The sequence below is a fragment of the Palaemon carinicauda genome, chromosome 31, assembly GCF_036898095.1.
Source record: "Palaemon carinicauda isolate YSFRI2023 chromosome 31, ASM3689809v2, whole genome shotgun sequence".
Classification (NCBI taxonomy): domain Eukaryota; kingdom Metazoa; phylum Arthropoda; class Malacostraca; order Decapoda; family Palaemonidae; genus Palaemon; species Palaemon carinicauda.
In genome coordinates, this window is record NC_090755.1 from 11739681 (window position 1) to 11759340 (window position 19660).

Below are 19660 nucleotides of genomic sequence, written 5' to 3' on the forward strand. Positions count from 1 at the left end.
TAGAAACATAGGATATGTGTAATATACAGTACCTGTACAATATTAATTCTGATTTGTACCCTAAGCAGTTGAAAAACCAGGTCACTAAAAGGTTGTTGTCAAAATTAAGGTGTATGAAAAAACGCCAAAACGAGCTTGCCATCTTTTTTTAATTGTCATTGGAAGGTTAACTCAAAAGACAAGATTTAAAACAGTTCACAAAAAAGTTGTCAAAATTAAGATGTATGAAATAACGAGCTCCCCTTTTTATTGTCATTATTTTGTTTTTGTGTTTGCAGTTTATTAACGACCCTTTGTCTGCCATATTAGACGGGCCCGACCCCCTTAGTGATCTCCTCAGTGCTCCTGATCCACTCTCTGCACAATCTGGACCTGCCGGCTCTCGGAAGGTATTGCTCTGGTGTCGAAATGTGTCGTCTTTGTTTCTAAACAAATTTGAATCTAGCTTCCACTGGAAGTTTCATTTTGAATACATTTGTTGACTTGTCTAGTTGAAATACAGGAGTATTTTATTGTGAAAGTATAATTTCAGTAGGATATTTTGCTCTTTCTTTTAGCATCTAGTTGAAAATAAGAAATAATCTTGTAAAACCACATAAGATTTATATGCTTCACCTGTATATGAAAACTAATTACAAGTGACTTCCAATTCATATTCAAGTTATAACCCATTGCCATTGAGTGTGGCATTTATTTTCTGATATGATTTTTATTTAACGTGATTCTTTCCAATTCGCCAGAATCTAGACGCGTCGGATGACTCGGCCTTGAATGCCAGTGAATCGAGAAAAAATAGTTGGGAGCAACAGAAGGCTTTTCTTCTTGCTAATTTCACGACGACAGCTACCCTCACTTTTACGTCGAGCTTTCTTCAACCAGCAGAGACCAGTAAGAATGTGTATACAGTATAGTCCTTTTATTTCAGTTATCAATTAAGCATGGAACTTATTTTGAGTTGAAATGTCTCTCAAGATCACATTGTTGTACAGTACTTGTGTAAGTGTTTTTGTTTTTACTTAGGAAAATCTTGTAAGAGAATTACCTTATGAATGTCAAAGAAAGTAAAGGATACGCTTGTTAAATTAAATGCAGACCAGAAGGCACAATTATTTCATTTCAAGCTAATACGTTATTGGTTGCGTAATAATCTCCCCTATATAATGAAGAGAAAGTAACTGACTATATATATATATATATATATATATATATATATATATATATATATATATATATTATTATTATTATTATTATTATTATTATTACTACTATTTATTGCTAAGCTTCAACCCTAGTTGGAAAAGCAAGATGCTATAAACCTAGGGGCCCCAACAGGGAAAATAACCCAGTAAGGAAAGGAAACAAGGAAAAATTTAATATATAAACAGTAACAACATTGAAATATTTTCTATATAAACTATAAGTACTTTAACAAAACAAGAGGAAGAGAAATTAGATTAGTGTACCCGAGTGTACCCTCAAGCAAGAGAACTCTAACCCAAGACAGTGGAAGACCATGGTGCAGAGGCTATGGCACTACCCAAGACAAGAGTAGAATCTGAAAAGAATAGGCCAGACTATTCAGTGTATGTGTGGGCAAAGGGAAAGAACCGTAACCGAAGAGAAGGATCCAATGTAGTACTTTCTGACCAGTCAAAGGACCCCATAACTCTCTAGTGGTAGTATCTCACTGGGTGGCTGGTACCCTGGCCAACCTACTACCTATCACTCAGTGGGAGAGGGAGTAGTCTTACCCTGGAGATAGGGGTTACTCTGAGAGGTACACTTGGAAACCACACACTCCCACAAATTGCCGAACCAGCGGGTTGTAGTTAGGAAAGGGGGGAGGGGTGGGAAGGGTTGAATCTAAATATTTAGACGTCATTTTTGACAACTCGGGTACACTGGTAATGATGATAATATGCAGTAGTAATTAATAATGATGTTAGTAAAAGTAAAGCCAAGCTGCTTTTCTATTTGGTAAGCAGAAGTTACAATCCCAGGGTCCGAAATATGGAAAGTAGCCAATTGCAGAATGGAAATTAAGGAATAAATAATAAACTGAAAATATTAAACAAATCAAGATAAATTTTTAGATGTTGAATAAGTAACAAATAAACTATAAAACAAAACTTATGTCAATCTGATCGGCAAAACAGTGTTTGCACCCCGTTTGAACTTTCGAAATTTCATCAAACTCTGAAAGTGAATTGCTTGGACGTCATTGAATTAAGGGGTTGATTCATTTAAAGTGATTTTGTTTTATGTTAGATTTGTCTGATTGGTATTGTTCTTCCACTTTTGACTTTCTCCCTCTTTTCCTCTTCCTTGTTTTTTCTTTCCCTGTTGGGGGACAAGTCAGTCCAACTTGCTACCTGTCTCAAGCCCAGATAAATCGGAGAGAGTTAAGGAGATTTTGTTTTAGCTTTGTTTGTCTGTATGGTATTATTCTTCCTCTTTTGACTTTCTCCATCTATTCCTCTTCCTTGTTTTTTATTTCCCTGTTGGAGGCCAAGCCAGTCCAACTTTCTGCCATTTTTAAGCCCAGATGAATGGGAGAGAGTTAAGGAAATTTTGTTTTAGCTTTGTTTGTCTGATTGGCATTATTCTTCCTCTTTTGACTTTCTCCATCTATTCCTCTTCCTCGTATTTTCTTTCCCTGTTGGGGGACAAGTCAGTCCAACTTTCTGTAAGTCTCAAGCCCAGATAAATGGGGAGAGTTGCAACTTGGTCTAGCCAATCAAGTGTGAAAACTTTGGCAGATGTTAACAGAGATAAGAACGGAACCCACTTGTCATTTTTACAATACAGAAGTCCTCAAACATTCGGGGGTAGAAACATAAATCCAACTGAAATCTTAAATCTCAGATACTGTATCACAAGTTTGTTCTGTATACTGTAATAGGATAAAGAAATAATGTACAGTAATAAACAGTATTGTGTCGTTTAATACAATAAGTAAAATTACGTTTGCAATAAGCTGATATTTATTTCATATGAAATGGAATTATTTATTGACTCTTGTAGCTGGAGATGGTAGGCATGGGAGTTAGGTTAGGCCTACCCTAGGCAAAAATTTAACATAATTCGACTTACAAACGGCATCTTGGACCCTATTAAGTTTGTAAGGGGAGGACCTTCTGTATTATTATCATGAAAGTATTGTCAATTCTTTTTAGTGAGGCAGATTTGCACCGACTTGCAGGGGTGCCCCTTTTAGCTCGGAAAAGTTTCCTGATTGCTGATTGGTTAGACAAGATAATTCTAATCAATCAGATAGCAGGAAATCTTCCGAGCTAAAAGGGCATCCTTGCGAGTCAGTGCAAATGCGCCTCATTAAAAAAAATTGAGTATAAAATGTTATGAGCCCTAGGCTTCAATAGAAAACCCTGTTCACTATAGAAAAATAAACATAAGAAAAGAAAGAACTTGGAAACGAAATACAGTAGTAGAAATTCAGAACATGACTATGTATATATGGATAAAAGAAAGCCCTGATGATCAAAGATGAAGGTAAAGAAAGACAAAAACTCTCGATAAAGCACCAAACATTCTTGGTCGTTTTTATTAAGAGATGTGGTCAGCAACTAAATCAGTGTGCCAAGAATGATGAACAAATTAACCCTTTTACTCCCAACGCTATTTGGAACTTTCCAACTCTTAAACCTAAGGTGTTTTTTTTTTTCAAGCACATTTTGCAATATATTTATTTTAAATTGGTCTAACAGCCATAATTTTTGTCATAGAGAGGTCAGGTTGGTCTCATTATTTTGGAAAATGCCTGAAGTTTCTCATAAAGTTATAAAAAATATGCAAAAAAAATGTAAAAAACAGGTTTTTAAATATTTAACTTAGCCGGTGAATATATAATAGCTGCAACTCTGTTGCTCGACAGACAAAAAACAGTAAAAACTCGCCAGCGATCGCTATACAGGTTGCGGGTGTGCCCACCAGCGCCAACTGTCGGCCAGATACCACACTCGATGTAAACAAAGACTCAATTTCTTCTCTGTCGACGTGTCGACAAGACGTACTTTACTCGCTGTTGAACATGGAGTTTTTTCACATCATATTTGGTGAAGTACTTTAATTTGGTTTGAGCTTTCGCAGTACAGGTGTTTTTCTTCAAATAAATCCTTGAACTCTTTTTTGGATCGGATTAATTGTTGATGACTTAGATCGTTTTTTGGAATTTTCTCTTGACCAATTCAAAATGGCTGACCTTTCACAAGTTCCCAAGTTCAGAAAATGTAATGCTAGGGACTGTCATAGGCGTCTTCCAAAGGCTTCTCTCGACCCTCACACTGTTTGTTCCAATTGTCGGGGTAAAACCTGTCAATTGGAAGATCGGTGTGAGGAATGCGTGGGCCTTTCGGAATTCGATTTTATCGAATTTGAGAAGTATACACGCAGACTAGAGAGAGATAAGGTAAGGAGAAGTTCTTCTAGGTCGGTAGATTTTTCCTCTCCACATGCCCCTGAACCTAATCCTTCCCCTGTAGTGGTTGTTCCTAACCCCCCTCCTAGCACTCAGGAACCATCGATGGCAGACATGATGCGTGCTATCCATGCCTTGGGGGAGAGAGTTGAGGCCCTTGCAAGTGACCGCAATCAACTCATGGCGGATGTAAAGGAACTAAAGTGCCAAAGTGCCACGGCGGAAAGTGTTAAAGTGCCTAGTGTTTCTCAAAGTGTTGTGAACAGTGTTGCGCTTGAGGGTTCGTCTGTTCGTGCCTGTCGTCCTCCTAGTCCGGGACCTCTTCCAAGCTCCCAAGCCCAGGGGAGAAGCAATGTCGTACGACTCATGGGTTCGAGAGGCCTTGATCAGCGAACAGACGTTCCCTCTATGGTATCAGGCGTATCTCCCCAAGATCGCCCCTACCAACGTAAGACGAGAGAGCCCTTTTTTACCTCGTCGTCCGAGGGTGTTTCTCGTAAGAAACCCTGGACCAAGGTCTCCCGACCTTTGAAGCGTAAGTCGGTCCCTTCAGGACAAGTCCAACGTCCCGGTTGTAGCCACTGGGTCAGTTCGGACTCGTTGCCGTCATCTGATGACTGCTCGCCGCCTAAGAGAGGCAAAGCTGTGCCGCCTCAGTCGCTCACCCCGTCTGTTGCCGCACCTGCTGCCGTAGACCCTAAATGGGTGTTGCTGCAGGACATGCAGTCCAAGCTTGCGTCCTTGATGGAGGACTTCAATGCGGAGAAGGTTGCTGCTGAACCTTATGGCCAACAACCATCCAAGCGGTCTGTTGTGCGTCCTGTTGACGCTGGGGTAGCTTTCTCGCGTCTACCAGTTGGGGTTGTACCTCCACCGATGCGACCCAGTGTGGGTTGCCAGCCGCACGTTGACGTTAGGCGACGCACGGAGGTGGTTGTTGACGTTCAGGACGTTCATCAACCATCAGAGGTGACTTGTTTTGACGCGGTGCGTCAACCTCCGCAACCCGGTATGGTTTTGACTGCACAACCCAGACGGTCTAAACAGTCTCGGGTAGACGCTGTGCGTCCTCGCGCACCCATGGTTGTTGACAGTTCCCAGACTGTGCAGCAGTTCCATGACGCTGCGTCCGGCTCCGTCACGCATGCACCAGTGCGACCGGACTCGGCGAGTCAAACGTTGCCCACTCCTTTGCCGTTTCCTCATCAGTTATCGGATGAGGAACTATCAGATGAGGACGTTGCTGAACCACAAGAGGATCAACCTTCAGAACTTGATGAGCCTAAGGCAACTCAACCATCCTTGGACTTTAGAAAAGTCATGGCTGTATTTAAGGAGTTGTTCCCTGACCACTTTGTTTCTGTGGCTCCTCGTTCGCCGCCGTCGGAGTTTGTATTAGGCGTGCCTGCTACCTTACCTGCCTTTACTAAACTCGTTCTCTCTCGCTCATCCAAGAGAGCTTTGCGGCTGTTGGGAGATTGGTTGGAGACCAAGAAGAGTTTAGGAAAGACAGCATTTGCCTTTCCCCCATCTAAACTCTCGTCTAGATCGAGCGTCTGGTATGCCACGGGAGAAGTTCTCGGCTTGGGAGTTCCTACCTCTGCCCAGGGCGACTTCTCAAGTCTTGTAGACTCTCCCCGCCGCCTTGCCATGAGACGCTCGAAGATTTGTTGGTCACCATCGGACCTGGACCACCTTCTTAAAGGTATATTTAGGGCTTTCGAAGTCTTTAACTTCCTAGACTGGTGCTTAGGAGCCCTGAGCAGGAAAATCTCTTCTGCAGATAAGGATGTTTCCTTGCTCATTATGTCCTGCATGGACAAGGCCGTCCGTGATGGGTCCAACGAGCTTGCCGCCTCATTCATGTCCGGAGTCCTGAAGAAGCGAGAGTCTCTATGTTCTTTCCTGTCTGCTGGAGTGACGCCATGCCAAAGATCTGAGCTACTCTTTGCTCCCCTTTCCAAGTGCCTGTTTCCTGAAGTCTTGGTTAAAGAAATTGCCTTGTCTTTAGTTCAGAAGGACACCCACGATCTAGTTGCGTCCTCGGCTCGCAAAGCTCCCCCTTTGCCTACATTGTCTGCTAGACCAAGGATAGACACTCCAGCGTCTCGCTTTATTCCGCCCTTTCGTGGCAGAGCCTCCAACAGGGGAGGTGCTCGTGCCGAAGGGAAGCGAGGGAAGAGGAAAGGATCCAAGTCCTCTAAGGGCAGAGTCTGACTGCCCGCAACTTCAGACAGCAGTAGGAGCCAGACTCAAGAACTTCTGGCAAGCCTGGGAGAAGAGAGGCGCAGATCAACAATCTGTGAGGTTACTAAGAGAGGGGTACAAAATCCCTTTTGTACGCAAACCCCCTCTAGCGACGTCCCCCATCGATCTCTCTCCCAGGTACAGAGAGGAAGAAAAGAGACAAGCCCTGAAACTGGAAGTGTCTCTTTTGCTAGAGAAGGGAGCGGTGGTCAAAGTCTCGGACCTTCAATCACCGGGGTTTTACAACCGTCTCTTCCTAGTATCAAAGAAGACAGGAGGTTGGAGACCGGTGCTAGACATCAGTGCTCTGAATGTCTTTGTCACAAAGACGAAGTTTTCCATGGAGACCACAAAGTCAGTCTTAGCAGCGGTCAGAAAGGAAGACTGGATGGTCTCGCTAGACCTAAGGGACGCCTACTTCCACATCCCCATTCACTCAGACTCCCAACCTTTTCTGAGATTCGTCTTCGAAGATGTGGTTTACCAGTTTCGGGCCCTGTGCTTTGGCCTAAGCACAGCTCCTCTCGTATTTACGAGGCTGATGAGGAATGTGGCGAAATTCCTCCACTTATCAGACATCCGAGCCTCCCTTTATTTGGACAACTGGCTTCTCAGAGCCTCTTCCAGTCGTCGCTGTCTGAAGGATCTCAAGTGGACTCTAGATCTGACCAAGGAATTGGGACTCCTAGTCAATTTGGAAAAGTCGCAGCTGGTCCCATCCCAAACTATTCTGTATTTAGGGATGGAGATTCACAGTCAAGCTTTTCGGGCTTTTCCGTCGGCCCCCAGAATAGATCAAGCCCTGCTCTCCATCCAGAAGATGCTGAAGAAAGAACGCTGCTCAGTCAGGCTGTGGATGAGTCTGGTAGGGACGCTGTCATCCCTAGAGCAATTTGTATCACTAGGAAGACTACACCTCCGTCCTCTTCAATTCCATCTGGCTTTTCACTGGAAAAAGGACAAGACGCTAGAGGCGGTCTCGATCCCGATTTCCGGAAAGATAAAGTCTTGTCTGACTTGGTGGAAGGACAATATCAACCTAAGAGAGGGTCTTCCCCTGGCTGTTCAGATACCCAACCACGTTCTCTTCTCGGACGCATCGGACTTGGGCTGGGGCGCGACGCTAGACGGTCGGGAATGCTCAGGTCTGTGGAACTCGAGTCAGAGGAGCATGCATATCAACTGCAAGGAGCTGTTGGCAGTTCATCTGGCCTTGAAAAGCTTCGAGTATCTCCTTCGAGGCAAAGTGGTGGAAGTAAACTCGGACAACACCACGGCCTTGGCGTACATCTCCAAACAAGGAGGTACCCACTCACTGACATTGTACGAGATCGCAAGGGACCTGCTCATCTGGTCAAAAGGTCGAGGCATCTCCCTAGTAACGAGGTTCATCCAGGGCGACTTGAACATCCTAGCAGATTGTCTCAGTCGGAAAGGGCAAGTAATTCCAACCGAATGGACCCTCCACAAGGATGTGTGCAAGAGACTTTGGGCCACTTGGGGTCAACCCACCATAGATCTCTTTGCAACCTCGCTGACCAAGAGGCTTCCAATCTATTGCTCTCCAGTCCCGGACCCAGCAGCAATACATATAGATGCCTTCCTCCTAAATTGGTCACATCTGGATCTCTACGCATTCCCACCATTCAAGATTGTCAACAAGGTACTGCAGAAGTTCGCCTCTCACGAAGGGACAAGGTTGACGTTAGTTGCTCCCCTCTGGCCCGCGAGAGAATGGTTCACCGAGGTACTTCGATGGTTAGTAGACGTCCCCAGAAGTCTTCCTCTAAGAGTAGACCTTCTACGTCAGCCACACGTAAAGAAGGTACACCAAAGCCTCCACGCTCTTCGTCTGACTGCCTTCAGACTATCGAAAGACTCTCGAGAGCTAGAGGCTTTTCGAAGGAGGCAGCCAGTGCGATTGCTAGAGCAAGGAGAGCGTCTACCATTAGAGTCTACCAATCGAAGTGGGAAGTCTTCCGAGACTGGTGCAAGTCAGTTTCTGTATCCTCAACCAGTACCTCTGTAGCCCAAATAGCTGATTTTCTCTTATACCTGAGAAAAGGACGATCCCTTTCAGCTCCCACTATCAAGGGCTACAGAAGCATGTTGGCATCGGTCTTCCGGCATAGAGGCTTAGATCTTTCCAACAATAAAGATCTGCAAGACCTCCTTAAGTCTTTTGAGACCACTAAGGAGCGTCGTTTGGCTACTCCTGGGTGGAATTTAGACGTGGTACTAAGATTCCTCATGTCAGACAGGTTTGAGCCTTTACAGTCAGCCTCCCTGAAAGATCTTACTATTAAGACTCTTTTCCTGGTATGCTTAGCCTCAGCTAAAAGAGTCAGTGAGATTCATGCCTTCAGCAAGAACATCGGATTTTCGTCGGAAAAAGCCACTTGTTCGCTGCAACTTGGTTTTCTAGCCAAAAATGAGCTACCTTCTCGGCCTTGGCCTAAATCTTTCGATATTCCCAGCTTATCGAAGATCGTAGGCAATGAACTAGAAAGTGTCTTATGCCCTGTTAGAGCTCTTAAGTTCTATTTAGATCGTACTAAACCTTTACGAGGCCAATCTGAAGCTTTATGGTGTTCAGTTAAGAAACCATCCTTGCCTATGTCAAAGAATGCTTTGTCATACTTTATCAGATTGTTAATACGAGAAGCTCATTCACATCTGAGTGAGGAAGACCGATCTTTGCTTAAGGTGAAGACGCACGAAGTTAGAGCTGTAGCAACTTCCGTGGCCTTTAAGCAAAATAGATCTCTGCAAAGTATAATGGACGCAACCTATTGGAGAAGCAAGTCAGTGTTCGCGTCATTTTACTTGAAGGATGTCCAGTCTCTTTACGAGAACTGCTACACACTGGGACCATTCGTAGCAGCGAGTGCAGTAGTGGGTGAGGGCTCAACCACTACAATTCCCTAATTCCATATCCTTTTAATCTGTCTCTTGAAATGTTTTTAATGTTGTTTTTATGGGTTGTCCGGAAGGCTAAGAAGCCTTTCGCATCCTGGTTGATTTGGCGGGTGGTAAAAGTCATTTCTTGAGAGCGCCCAGATTAGGGGTTTGATGAGGTCCTGTTGTATGGGTTGCAGCCCTTGATACTTCAGCTCCTAGGGGTCTGTCAGCATCCTAAGAGGATCGCGAGGCTCCGTAAGGAAGACGTACTTACAAGGCAGAGTAATCGTCTAAGTCGACTTCCTTATCAGGTACCTATTTATTTTGTTTTTGTTATATTGATAACTTCCAAAATGAAATAAAAACTCTTAGCTCATACGATGTAAACATATTTAACTGGTCTCTACCCACCTCCTTGGGTGTGAATCAGCTATTATATATTCACCGGCTAAGTTAAATATTTAAAAATGATATTTTAATTATAAGATAAATTTTTGAATATACTTACCCGGTGAATATATAAATTAAACGACCCTCCCTTCCTCCCCAATAGAGACGCAGTGGGATGAGAAGAAATTGAGTCTTTGTTTACATCGAGTGTGGTATCTGGCCGACAGTTGGCGCTGGTGGGCACACCCGCAACCTGTATAGCGATCGCTGGCGAGTTTTTACTGTTTTTTGTCTGTCGAGCAACAGAGTTGCAGCTATTATATATTCACCGGGTAAGTATATTCAAAAATTTATTTTATAATTAAAATATCATTTTTGCAAGGACGTACCGGTACGTCCATGGGGGTAAAGTTTTGTGAAACGTACCAGTACGTCCATTGGGGGTAAAAGGGTTAAGGAAAATTACTGAGCAAACTAAATTATATTTGTTCCGTAACCGAAATACAAACCACGCTATTTACATTGGGTTTACCTTTCGGCGTAGTAGGGGAAGGGATAGCTTGCTACCCCTCCCCCCCACACACCGGTGATTTGCTTCACTTCACTTTTGGCTCCGGCGATGAACAGACGTGTCTGTCCATCGTCCTCGTTGACAGCCTTAATTTTTTTTTTGCTTTTTCTTTCAGTTTGTGTGTGTGTTCTGAAGTTGGCCTCACCCTTATTGTTCACTATGCACAAGTGCCTTGGAATTGCCGGCCGCCCTTGTGGTACTTTTATGTCGGCGGTCGACACAGATCCTCACACCCTTTGCCCGAAGTGTCGAGGCCGACGGTGTGATAAAGAGAATACGTGTAGTGAGTGAAGGGAGTGGTCTGCCTCCCAGTGGGAGAGGTTTGGCCGCCGGCGTAAGAAGAAGTCCAAGAGACACCGATCTCCTTCCGGGGTTGCCTTGAAGGAGGAAGGCTCTCGGGACTCTTCTTTCGCCGCCCAAACCTCCTCCGAAGCTCCCCCTCGTTCGGCTCCTAAGGAGAGTCTGCCGAGTGGGAGCGCTGGCCCTAGTTCTGTTTCCCGACCTTGGATTTGGGGAGAGGGCGTCGCCTCCCATAGCGGGGCGGTTCCTCCTCCTCCTCCGGGGGAGGTTGTTGCTAATGAATCTTTGTCTAACGATGATCTTTTACAGATTTGGGCTTCCTTGGGGCTTAAGGGCCTGCCCTCCAGGGTAGCCCTGATTGACCTTGTCCAGTCGGGGGCTGCTGTTAAGCAGTCGCCGGTGATAGCAGAGGTAGATCCTCTGTCTATCGTCGACGTCGTGGTGACAGAGGCTTCCGACGGGTCGGGTCAATCCTCTGCAGGTACCGCTGTGGATGATGGTGCTGACGGCTCTCCTCCCCCTTCCGTACATCCTTCGAAGGGGGAAGGGAGTCCCGCGGGCTCTTCTGCTGCCAAGCCTCCCTCTAAGGGGAGTGCTTTGACTGAGACTCCCCTTCGGAGGACTGACGGTCCTGACGATCTTCCTCGTGGCCGCCTTCGCCGTAAGGCTCACCGTCCGCTGCGTCGCAAGGGCCTCCCGTCTCCTTATAAGGGTGCTAAGAGGAGCCTTTTTGAATCTTCACCTCCTTCCTCCGAAGGGGACTCTCCTCGCCGTAAGCAGCCTGCAGCTCCAGCTTCCTTAGACCTCTCTGGGGATCGGTCTCCTACGCCTTCCAGACCTTCAACTTCTGGTGCAGACGTTCAGCAGCCTGACCTCGTCACCCGACGGGCAACGGTCCCTTCGGGGCAAAGGGATTCTTCCCTTGCGCGTCAGGGTTCTTCTGCAGTGTTAGCGCACAGGTGCTCTCCTGCAGTGTTAGCGCACAGGCGCTCTCCTGCAGTGTTAGCGCACAGGCGCTCTCCTGCTCGTCAGCGCTCTCCTGTTCGTCAGCGACCTCCTGTTCGCCAGCGCTCTCCTGATGATCGCCCCTCTTCTCGCCAGCGCTCTCCTGAGGACATCCTTCAGCCTGTTGTTCCTGTTGAGCTCCCTGCGCGCCAGCGTTCCCCTACTCGCCCTTCTGCAGTGTTAGCGCACAGGCGCTCTCCTGCTCCTCAGCGCTCTTCTGACTGTCAGCTCTCTCCTGTTCGTCAGCGCGCTTCTGATGACCATCGCCCCACTGCTCGCCAGCGCTCTCCTGTGGACTCCGAATATCCTGCAGTTCCTGTTGTGCGCCCTGCGCGCCATCAGTCTCCTGAGGTCCCTCGTGATCCTGTTCGTCAGCTTGTTCCTGCGCAACGTCGCTCGCGTTCTCCAGCGCGTACTTCCAAAATGCATGTACGCCCACGCGCCTTCTGTTCCTGTGCCCGTTCGTGAATGATCGCCTCTGCGCCCTGCGCCGGCTGTCCCCTCACAGGATTCCACGCGTCGCCCTCTTGCTCGCCAGCGATCACAGACGCATCAACATTCGCCTGGTCGTCAGCGATCTCCTGCGCGTCAACGGTCCCCAGCGCGTCAGCGATCACCTGTACATCGGCGATCTCCAGACCGCCCACGTGACCTATCGCCTGCGCGCAAGCTTTCTCCAACGCGCCGTCGCCCAGAGGATCTGGAAGGACATGGGTCGCCTTCTGTTAGCTCGCCCTCGCGCGGTCGTTCGCCTACGCGATCTACGCGCTATCGCTCGCCAACGCGCCACCATGCACCAGCGCGCCATCGCTCGCCTACGCGCCAGCGTTCACCAGCGCACCCCCGATCGCCTGCTCGCAGTTGCTCTCCCACGCGCTACAGGTCTCCTGAACAACGTCGTCAGCGGTCATCGGAGCGTTCTCGTTCGCCCGCGCGTCAACACGCTCCCTCGCCGACGCGCCAACGCGTTCGTTCACCAGCTCGCCCACGCGCTCGTTCGCCTGTACGCCCTCGCGCCCACTCACCTGCGCGACCGCTCGCCTGCGCGCCCGAGCGACCGCTCGCCTACGCGCGACCACCGTTCGCGTCGGATTTCGCAGCCCGTGACAGCAGCAGGAACGCGTGTCGCCAGACCGCACTCAGGATTGCCTCCACCAAAGCGCAGGACTCTTGTGCAGGATAGGGAAGACACTTCAGAGAGGTCAGTGCAACTTTCTTCCCCTTTTCCTTATCAGGCAGGTCCAGTGGTGTCTACTCTGAAGGATCGCCCGATCCCCTTCCCTCCAGCGAGGATTTCGGACTCTGTGTCCGTGGAGCGGCAGACTTGGTTTGGTCCTCTGATGCAGGCGTTAGTGAAGGTTATGAAGCCAGCACTCGCCGATCAAGGTCACAAGCCAACGACTGCCTCCCCCCCGCTGAAGAGAAGGAGAGGAGTGGACTTCGTGGTGACTTCCCCCAGGGAGAAGTTGGTTCCTAAGAGGTCTGTCAGGAAGGCCCCGTCCCCTTCGCAGGCGTTTTCTCCTTCTCCCGTGGACGAGGCTTTTCCGTCCTCGGGTGAGTCCAGTGAGGTGATGGTCTCCCCCTTGCCACCGAGGGGGGAGCCTTCTCCTCATGGAGGAGAATCGTCTCGCGCGGAAGGTGCTCTCCGAACCTCTTTGTTGGGATCCTGTATCCCTCCCAGGAGGGAACCCAAGGACTCCAAGACTATCCCGAAGTCGTCTTCAAGGATTCGCCAGGAACCCGCTGCTCCCCGGGAGAACGTCCATGCTTTGCCCCAGGAAGAGATTCCGGGGACGGGAGACTTAGCTGCCAGTCCGCAAGGAGGAGACCAGCAAGAGTCTGAGCATGCCTTCTGGCAGGTCCTGAGCCTGATGAGGCAACTCAACGGGTTCATGGACCCCGTGATCGGCCCCCGAAAAGGCAAGGACACAGTCCTGGACCAGGTGTTCGATGTTCAGAAGGCCTCTAAGACCAGTGCGGCTCTGCCCTGGTCTCGGGGGTTGAAGAGTGCCAGAGCCAGGGCCAACGCCCAACCAAGCGACTCTTGCTTCCTCCAGTCATTCCTCTGCCGGGAACAAACTCATCCCACCTCCTCGTCTCCAGCAGAGGAGGTATTTTGAGATCTTGGGTGAGTCTAGTCTCGCTCCTCCTCTCCATCATTCCGCAGAAGAGCTGGCTAAGGGAGTTCCTCTCGAGAAGCTCTCCGCCCGGCAGGTGACATTCTCGGCGTCTGAGATCCTGAGCCATGAGAAGGTCGCGAAGTGCGCCATGCAGGCCACTTCGTGGCTGGATATATGGCTAGGGACTCTGGGCATCCTATTGCGCTCCAAGGACTTGTCTAAGGAGACCAATAGGAAGGCCCTGGAGACCTTCTTACTCTCGGGCACCCGCTCCATCGAGTTCCTGGCACATCAGGTCACCACCCTGTGGGATAACTCGGTATTGAAGCGGCGCGATACGGTGACCGAGAAGTTCCACCCGAAGGTCCCCGCCGTGGATGTGTGTAGGCTCAGACATGCTTCCCTCCTTGGGGAGAATCTGTTGGAGCCACAGGATATGGAACGAACGGCTGAGAGATGGAGGAAATCTAGCCAGGACTCCCTCCTCCATAGGGCCCTTACAGCTCGGCCCTATAAGCCTCCAGCTCCGCAGCAACAGCAGCAGCAGCCTCGCAAGGCACCGAAGCAGGCACCGGCAGCTAAGAAAGTGGTGTCTAAGCCCCAGCCCTTTCCAGCCAAGGTCAAGAGGGGTGGTAAGTCCTCCAGGGGAGGCAAGGCTCCTAGAGGGAGCGGCCGCGGCCGCAAACACTAGGAGTGGCAATCCCCCCGCGTGTCCACCTGTGGGGGGATGCCTTCGACGTTGCGTGCACAGGTGGCAGCAACACGGGGCCGATCCTTGGACGGTTTCTGTGATCGGCCAAGGTTATCGTATCCCGTTCGTAACATCTCAACCTCCCCTGACAGCGAATCCAGTGTCGTTGAGCTCCTATGCCATGGGATCGGTAAAGGGGCTAGCCCTTCAGGCAGAAGTCGAGACCATGCTCAAGAAGGATGCTCTCCAGGAGGTCGTCGACGGCTCCCCAGGCTTCTTCAGACGACTCTTTCTTGTAAAGAAGGCGTCTGGAGGCTGGAGACCTGTCATCGACCTCTCGGCTCTGAACGGGTTTGTCAAGCAAACTCGGTTCAGCATGGAGACAGCGGACACGGTCAGACTTGCAGTGAGACCTCTAGACTTCATGTGCACACTGGATCTAAAGGACGCGTACTTCCAGATCCCAATCCATCCGTCTTCCAGTAAGTACTTGAGATTCTGCCTAGACGACAAGATCTACCAGTTCAAGGTGCTGTGTTTCGGTCTCTCCACAGCACCTCAGGTGTTCACCAGAGTGTTCACCCTGATTTCATCTTGGGCGCACAGAAACGGCATCCGTCTCCTTCGTTAACCATGAACGAAGAATAACGACTGCGTAACAAATAAATATAAAGATATAGTCTAAAAACGACCGTCCTTCCCGAGGCGGGTACTTAAATTATGATAAAGCCAAGAACGTTATTCTTCGTTCGTCCAAATTGGACTTGCTAGCAAAAAATACCATAGTAAAACAATAATAAAATAATGATAATAATAATGGTCACAAAACGTAAGTGATATAACCTAGATGACAGAGTACCAGCTGGGCAATATTAACTTGAAATACCAGCGAAGCGAACAATGCCACAATGGCTGCCGACGCCGAGGAAGGCCAAGCCGATCCAAAATTAAAATCCACATTACTGGAAAGAGAACAAATGCCCGGTACTGTAAAAAGCTGTCAAAACAAACTATGGTACTTAACATTGGTAAAGGTGAAGTAGTAGCGTCAGTCATGATGAATTAAAGCCAAAAACTGGAAAAAACACCAAGAGCACAAACAAAAACAACTAAGCGAGCAAGTCCAAAACAGAAGGATGTCCTAGAGGGCGCTCGTGTTAGGTGTAGGTGGCGTGGTCCAAGTGTGGTTTCTAGGGCCTCTGTTACGGCCCTTCCCTTTGATGAAGGAGTTATCTAAATGGAAGACAGCCTGTGAATAGTGGTTTTCACACGCCCCTGCTGTATACACGACACCCACAAGGTGCTCGCGCGAGGGTAGTAACCTCTGCATTCCATGCTTTTATCTTTCTCTGGTATATTTGGAAGATTTATATCAGAAAAGTGTAAAGAAGGACCCTTTTCACCGGGCGTCACAGGTCTCTCCCCAGAAATAGATTTTTCCTTCGTCAAAATCCCTTTATCTAGGCATGTTGATAGACACCAATCTCCACAAAGCCTTTCCATCAGACGACAGGATAGCAAGGCTGAGGAGGGTGGCGGAACCCTTCCTCAGGCGGGAAGAACTTCCCGCTCAATCGTGGTTGCGTCTCTTAGGTCACCTGTCCTCCCTGGCTCGTCTGGTTCCAAATGGCCGCCTCAGGATGAGATCACTGCAGTGGCTGCTCAAGTCCCGGTGGAATCAAGGGTCCGATTCCCCGGACGTACAGGTCCCGATAGGATCTTTGGAACGGACGGACCTGCGGTGGTGGCTGGTTGACGAGAACCTGCGAAAGGGAGTGAGTCTTCTCGTCCTCCCCCCGGAATTGTCACTGTTTTCGGACGCGTCAAAAGAAAGGTGGGGGGCGCACGTTCTGAACCAGAGGACCTCAGGCCTTTGGTCAGAATCAGAAAAGTGCCTGCACATCAACCTGCTAGAGTTGAAGGCTGTCTTTCTGGCTCTAAAACAGTTCCACCGGACCCTGGCGGGTCACTCCGTGGTGGTGATGAGCGACAACACCACGGTAGTGGCTTATATCAACAAGCAGAGAGGCACTTTTTCGCAGCAGCTATCCCATCTTGCAGTAGAGATTCTGAGGTGGACCGAAGTCCACTCGATAACACTATCAGCTCGCTTCATTCCTGGCAAGAGGAATGTGCTCACCGACAGTCTGAGCAGGGCTTCGCAGATAGTGAGTACCGAGTGGTCTTTGGATCCTCAGATAGCCAACAAAGTCTTGACTTTGTGGGGTTCCCCGACCGTGGACCTGTTCGCGACAGCGTTGAATTTCAAGCTGCCTCTGTACTGCTCCCCAGTCCCGGACCCCAAGCCTCTCTGGCAAGATGCTTTCCAGCAACGGTGGGACAACATCGACGTGTACGTCTTCCCACCGTTCTGTCTGATGAGAAGGGTGCTCAACAGCACCAGACTATCAGTCAACTGTTCGATGACTCTGATAGCTCCGCTATGGCATCACGCGGAATGGTTCCCGGACCTTCTGCAGCACCTGACGGAGCTCCCGAGAGGACTTCCTCCACGACACGAGCTTCTCAGACAACCCCACTCCAACATCCCTCACAAGGCCGTGGCCTCGCTTCGGCTTCACGCCTGGAGACTGTCCAGCGTTTCCTCACGGAGAGAGGCTTTTCGCAACAGGTTGCGGAGAGAATGTCTCGGCACCTGCGAAAGTCCTCTGAGGGAATCAACCAGGCGAAGTGGAGAGTCTTTTGTGGTTGGTGTCGTGGGAGGGGTATCTCTCCACTCGATGCCACTATTCCAGCAATAGCGGAGTTCCTCGTATATCTGCGGGAGGAAATGCGCCTTTCTGTCTCGGCAGTGAAAGGCTATCGCTCAGCCTTAAGCTTGGCTTTCAGGCTGAAAGGCGTGGACATTTCTTCCTCGCTAGAACTCTCTCTACTCATACGTAGCTATGAGCTTACCTGCCCCCAGTCGGAAGTGAGACCTCCTCCTTGGAACGTGGTTCGGGTCCTCAAGGCTCTTAAGAGACCTCCCTTCGAACCATTGCGCCAGGCCTCTGATCGCCACCCGTCTTGGAAGACGGCTTTCCTGCTCGCTTTGGCTTCGGCCAAGCGAGTTAGTAAACTTCATGGTCTCTCGTACGACATCGCCCATTCGAGACGATGGGGGGAGGTAACGTTCAGGTTCGTCCCTGAGTTTGTTGCCAAGACTCAGAATCCTGGGGTGCCGGATCCACGGTTCGACTCTTTCAGGATCGCGAGTCTCCGTTCTGTAACAAGCGACCCAGACCAGCTGCTACTATGTCCAGTGAGGTGTCTGAGATACTACTTGAAGAGAACAGCTGCAGTCCGTCCTCAAGTGCGAGCATTGTTTGTAAGCACAGGCAGGACGAAGAGGAGGGTCACCAGGAACACCATCTCGGCTTGGATTCGAAGGGTTATCCACCACGCCTTGAATCCAGACCCTCCTCCGTCACATCGCCCGAGGGCACACGACATCAGGAGCATTGCTACATCCCTGGCCTTCAAGAGAAACTTCTCTGTGACGCAGGTGCTTCAAGCTGGGGTCTGGAAGCGTCAGACGACCTTCACAGCCCACCACCTGCAGGACTTGACCCACAGGAGCCTCGATACGTTTTCTATCAGCCCTGTGGTGGCTGCACAACAGCTGGTCTAACCTCAGGCTCCTTTATGGACAAGTAGCAGTAGGTTAAGGGCGTTGTTACCCGGTTTTAGTCTGCGTGAATGAAAGAGTATGTCTGACCCTTACTTCTTTCTTCATCCTCCCCTCTCTTGGGGAAGCAGCATCCTGGTCTTCGCATAGCTGACCTCGACCTCTGCAGGTAACCCATGCTTCCTTGTGCTCCTAGTATTAAGCTTAATACTGTCGCGTCCCCCATACCCTGACGAGGTGGTATTGGGAACGTCCTAGCCTAGATTCCTATTCAAAGGTCTCAAGGTCAACTTCATAGGACGAGTCACACTTTCCTCCACACACAACTTATGTAGGCCACTCGTTCCTAGCGAAGCAAGGAACTTGTGAGGTGTAGGGGCTCCTTCTCTCAAGTGCTACTCACTGGGAGGCGGAGTCCCCGGGCAAAGCCAAAGTCAGTTAGGCTGGGGACTTTCCACCCTTCCTAAGGGGTAAGTCACCCAATATAAATAGCGTGGTTTGTATTTCGGTTACGGAACAAATGACAAATTCGGAGATAATTTGTATTTTTCCTAACCATACAAACCTTAGCTATTTACACATATTTGCCCGCCAGCCCTGGCCCCCAAGTCAAGTCCTACCTGTAAGTGAAGTGAAGCAAATCACCGGTGTGTGGGGGGGGAGGGGTAGCAAGCTATCCCTTTCCCTACCCCCGCTAACTAGCGCGGGGGTAGTTAACCCTCGTTAAAAACTATTGGCTCGTCATTTCAGCTACGCCGAAAGGTAAACCCAATGTAAATAGCTAAGGTTTGTATGGTTGGGAAAAATACAAATTATCTCCGAATTTGTCATATTTTTTTCCTTTTTAATGATAAAATATTGATTACTAACAAAATATCAAATAAATTAGGAAACACTTGTGATTGTATCTGTGAAATGAATATCCAGGTATTCTGTACATTTTTATCTGGTGTTGGAAGAATGCAGTATTTATAAATTACTGAAGATTTGATAGTTGAATTACTTACGTGTACAATAAATAAAATATAATTAAAAAGATAAAGGGAGATGTTTATTGAGTTATGCATTCAACTCATTCCCCGTAAAGCGTCACGTTTGGCAAATGCGTAGCCAAAGTCATGTTTTCTGTTGCATTTTTGAGATTATGTTGATTCCAGCATGTTACTTAATAAATGCTTAGCTGCTTCCCTTTTTTTTTTTTCAATCACTACCTAGCTGAGAGCAGAATCATTTCATCTCAGAGACGTGAGTAGGATTCTATTTGTTTTTTTTTTTGCATGCCGTTCAGTGCAGTAGTTGCTTTACGCTTTGTCTCTTTTTGTGTTTTTTTATCTGATTCAGACGTTTTCATTGTGTGATTTTTTTTCAGTCG

General features: G+C 48.5%; 1 protein-coding gene across 2 annotated transcripts in view; it reads left to right on the plus strand.

The window, feature by feature from the left end:
- Positions 1–19660, plus strand: part of LOC137624285 (VPS35 endosomal protein-sorting factor-like) — a 95540-nt gene that overhangs the window by 36385 nt on the left and 39495 nt on the right. The window contains exons 4-6 of one of the 2 annotated variants that reach the window (XM_068354832.1): positions 279–389; positions 741–888; positions 19504–19533. In XM_068354832.1, coding sequence (XP_068210933.1) covers positions 279–389; positions 741–888; positions 19504–19533 — 289 coding nt within the window. The remainder of the gene's footprint in view (positions 1–278; positions 390–740; positions 889–19503; positions 19534–19660) is intronic. The other variant, XM_068354833.1, reaches the window with a different exon arrangement.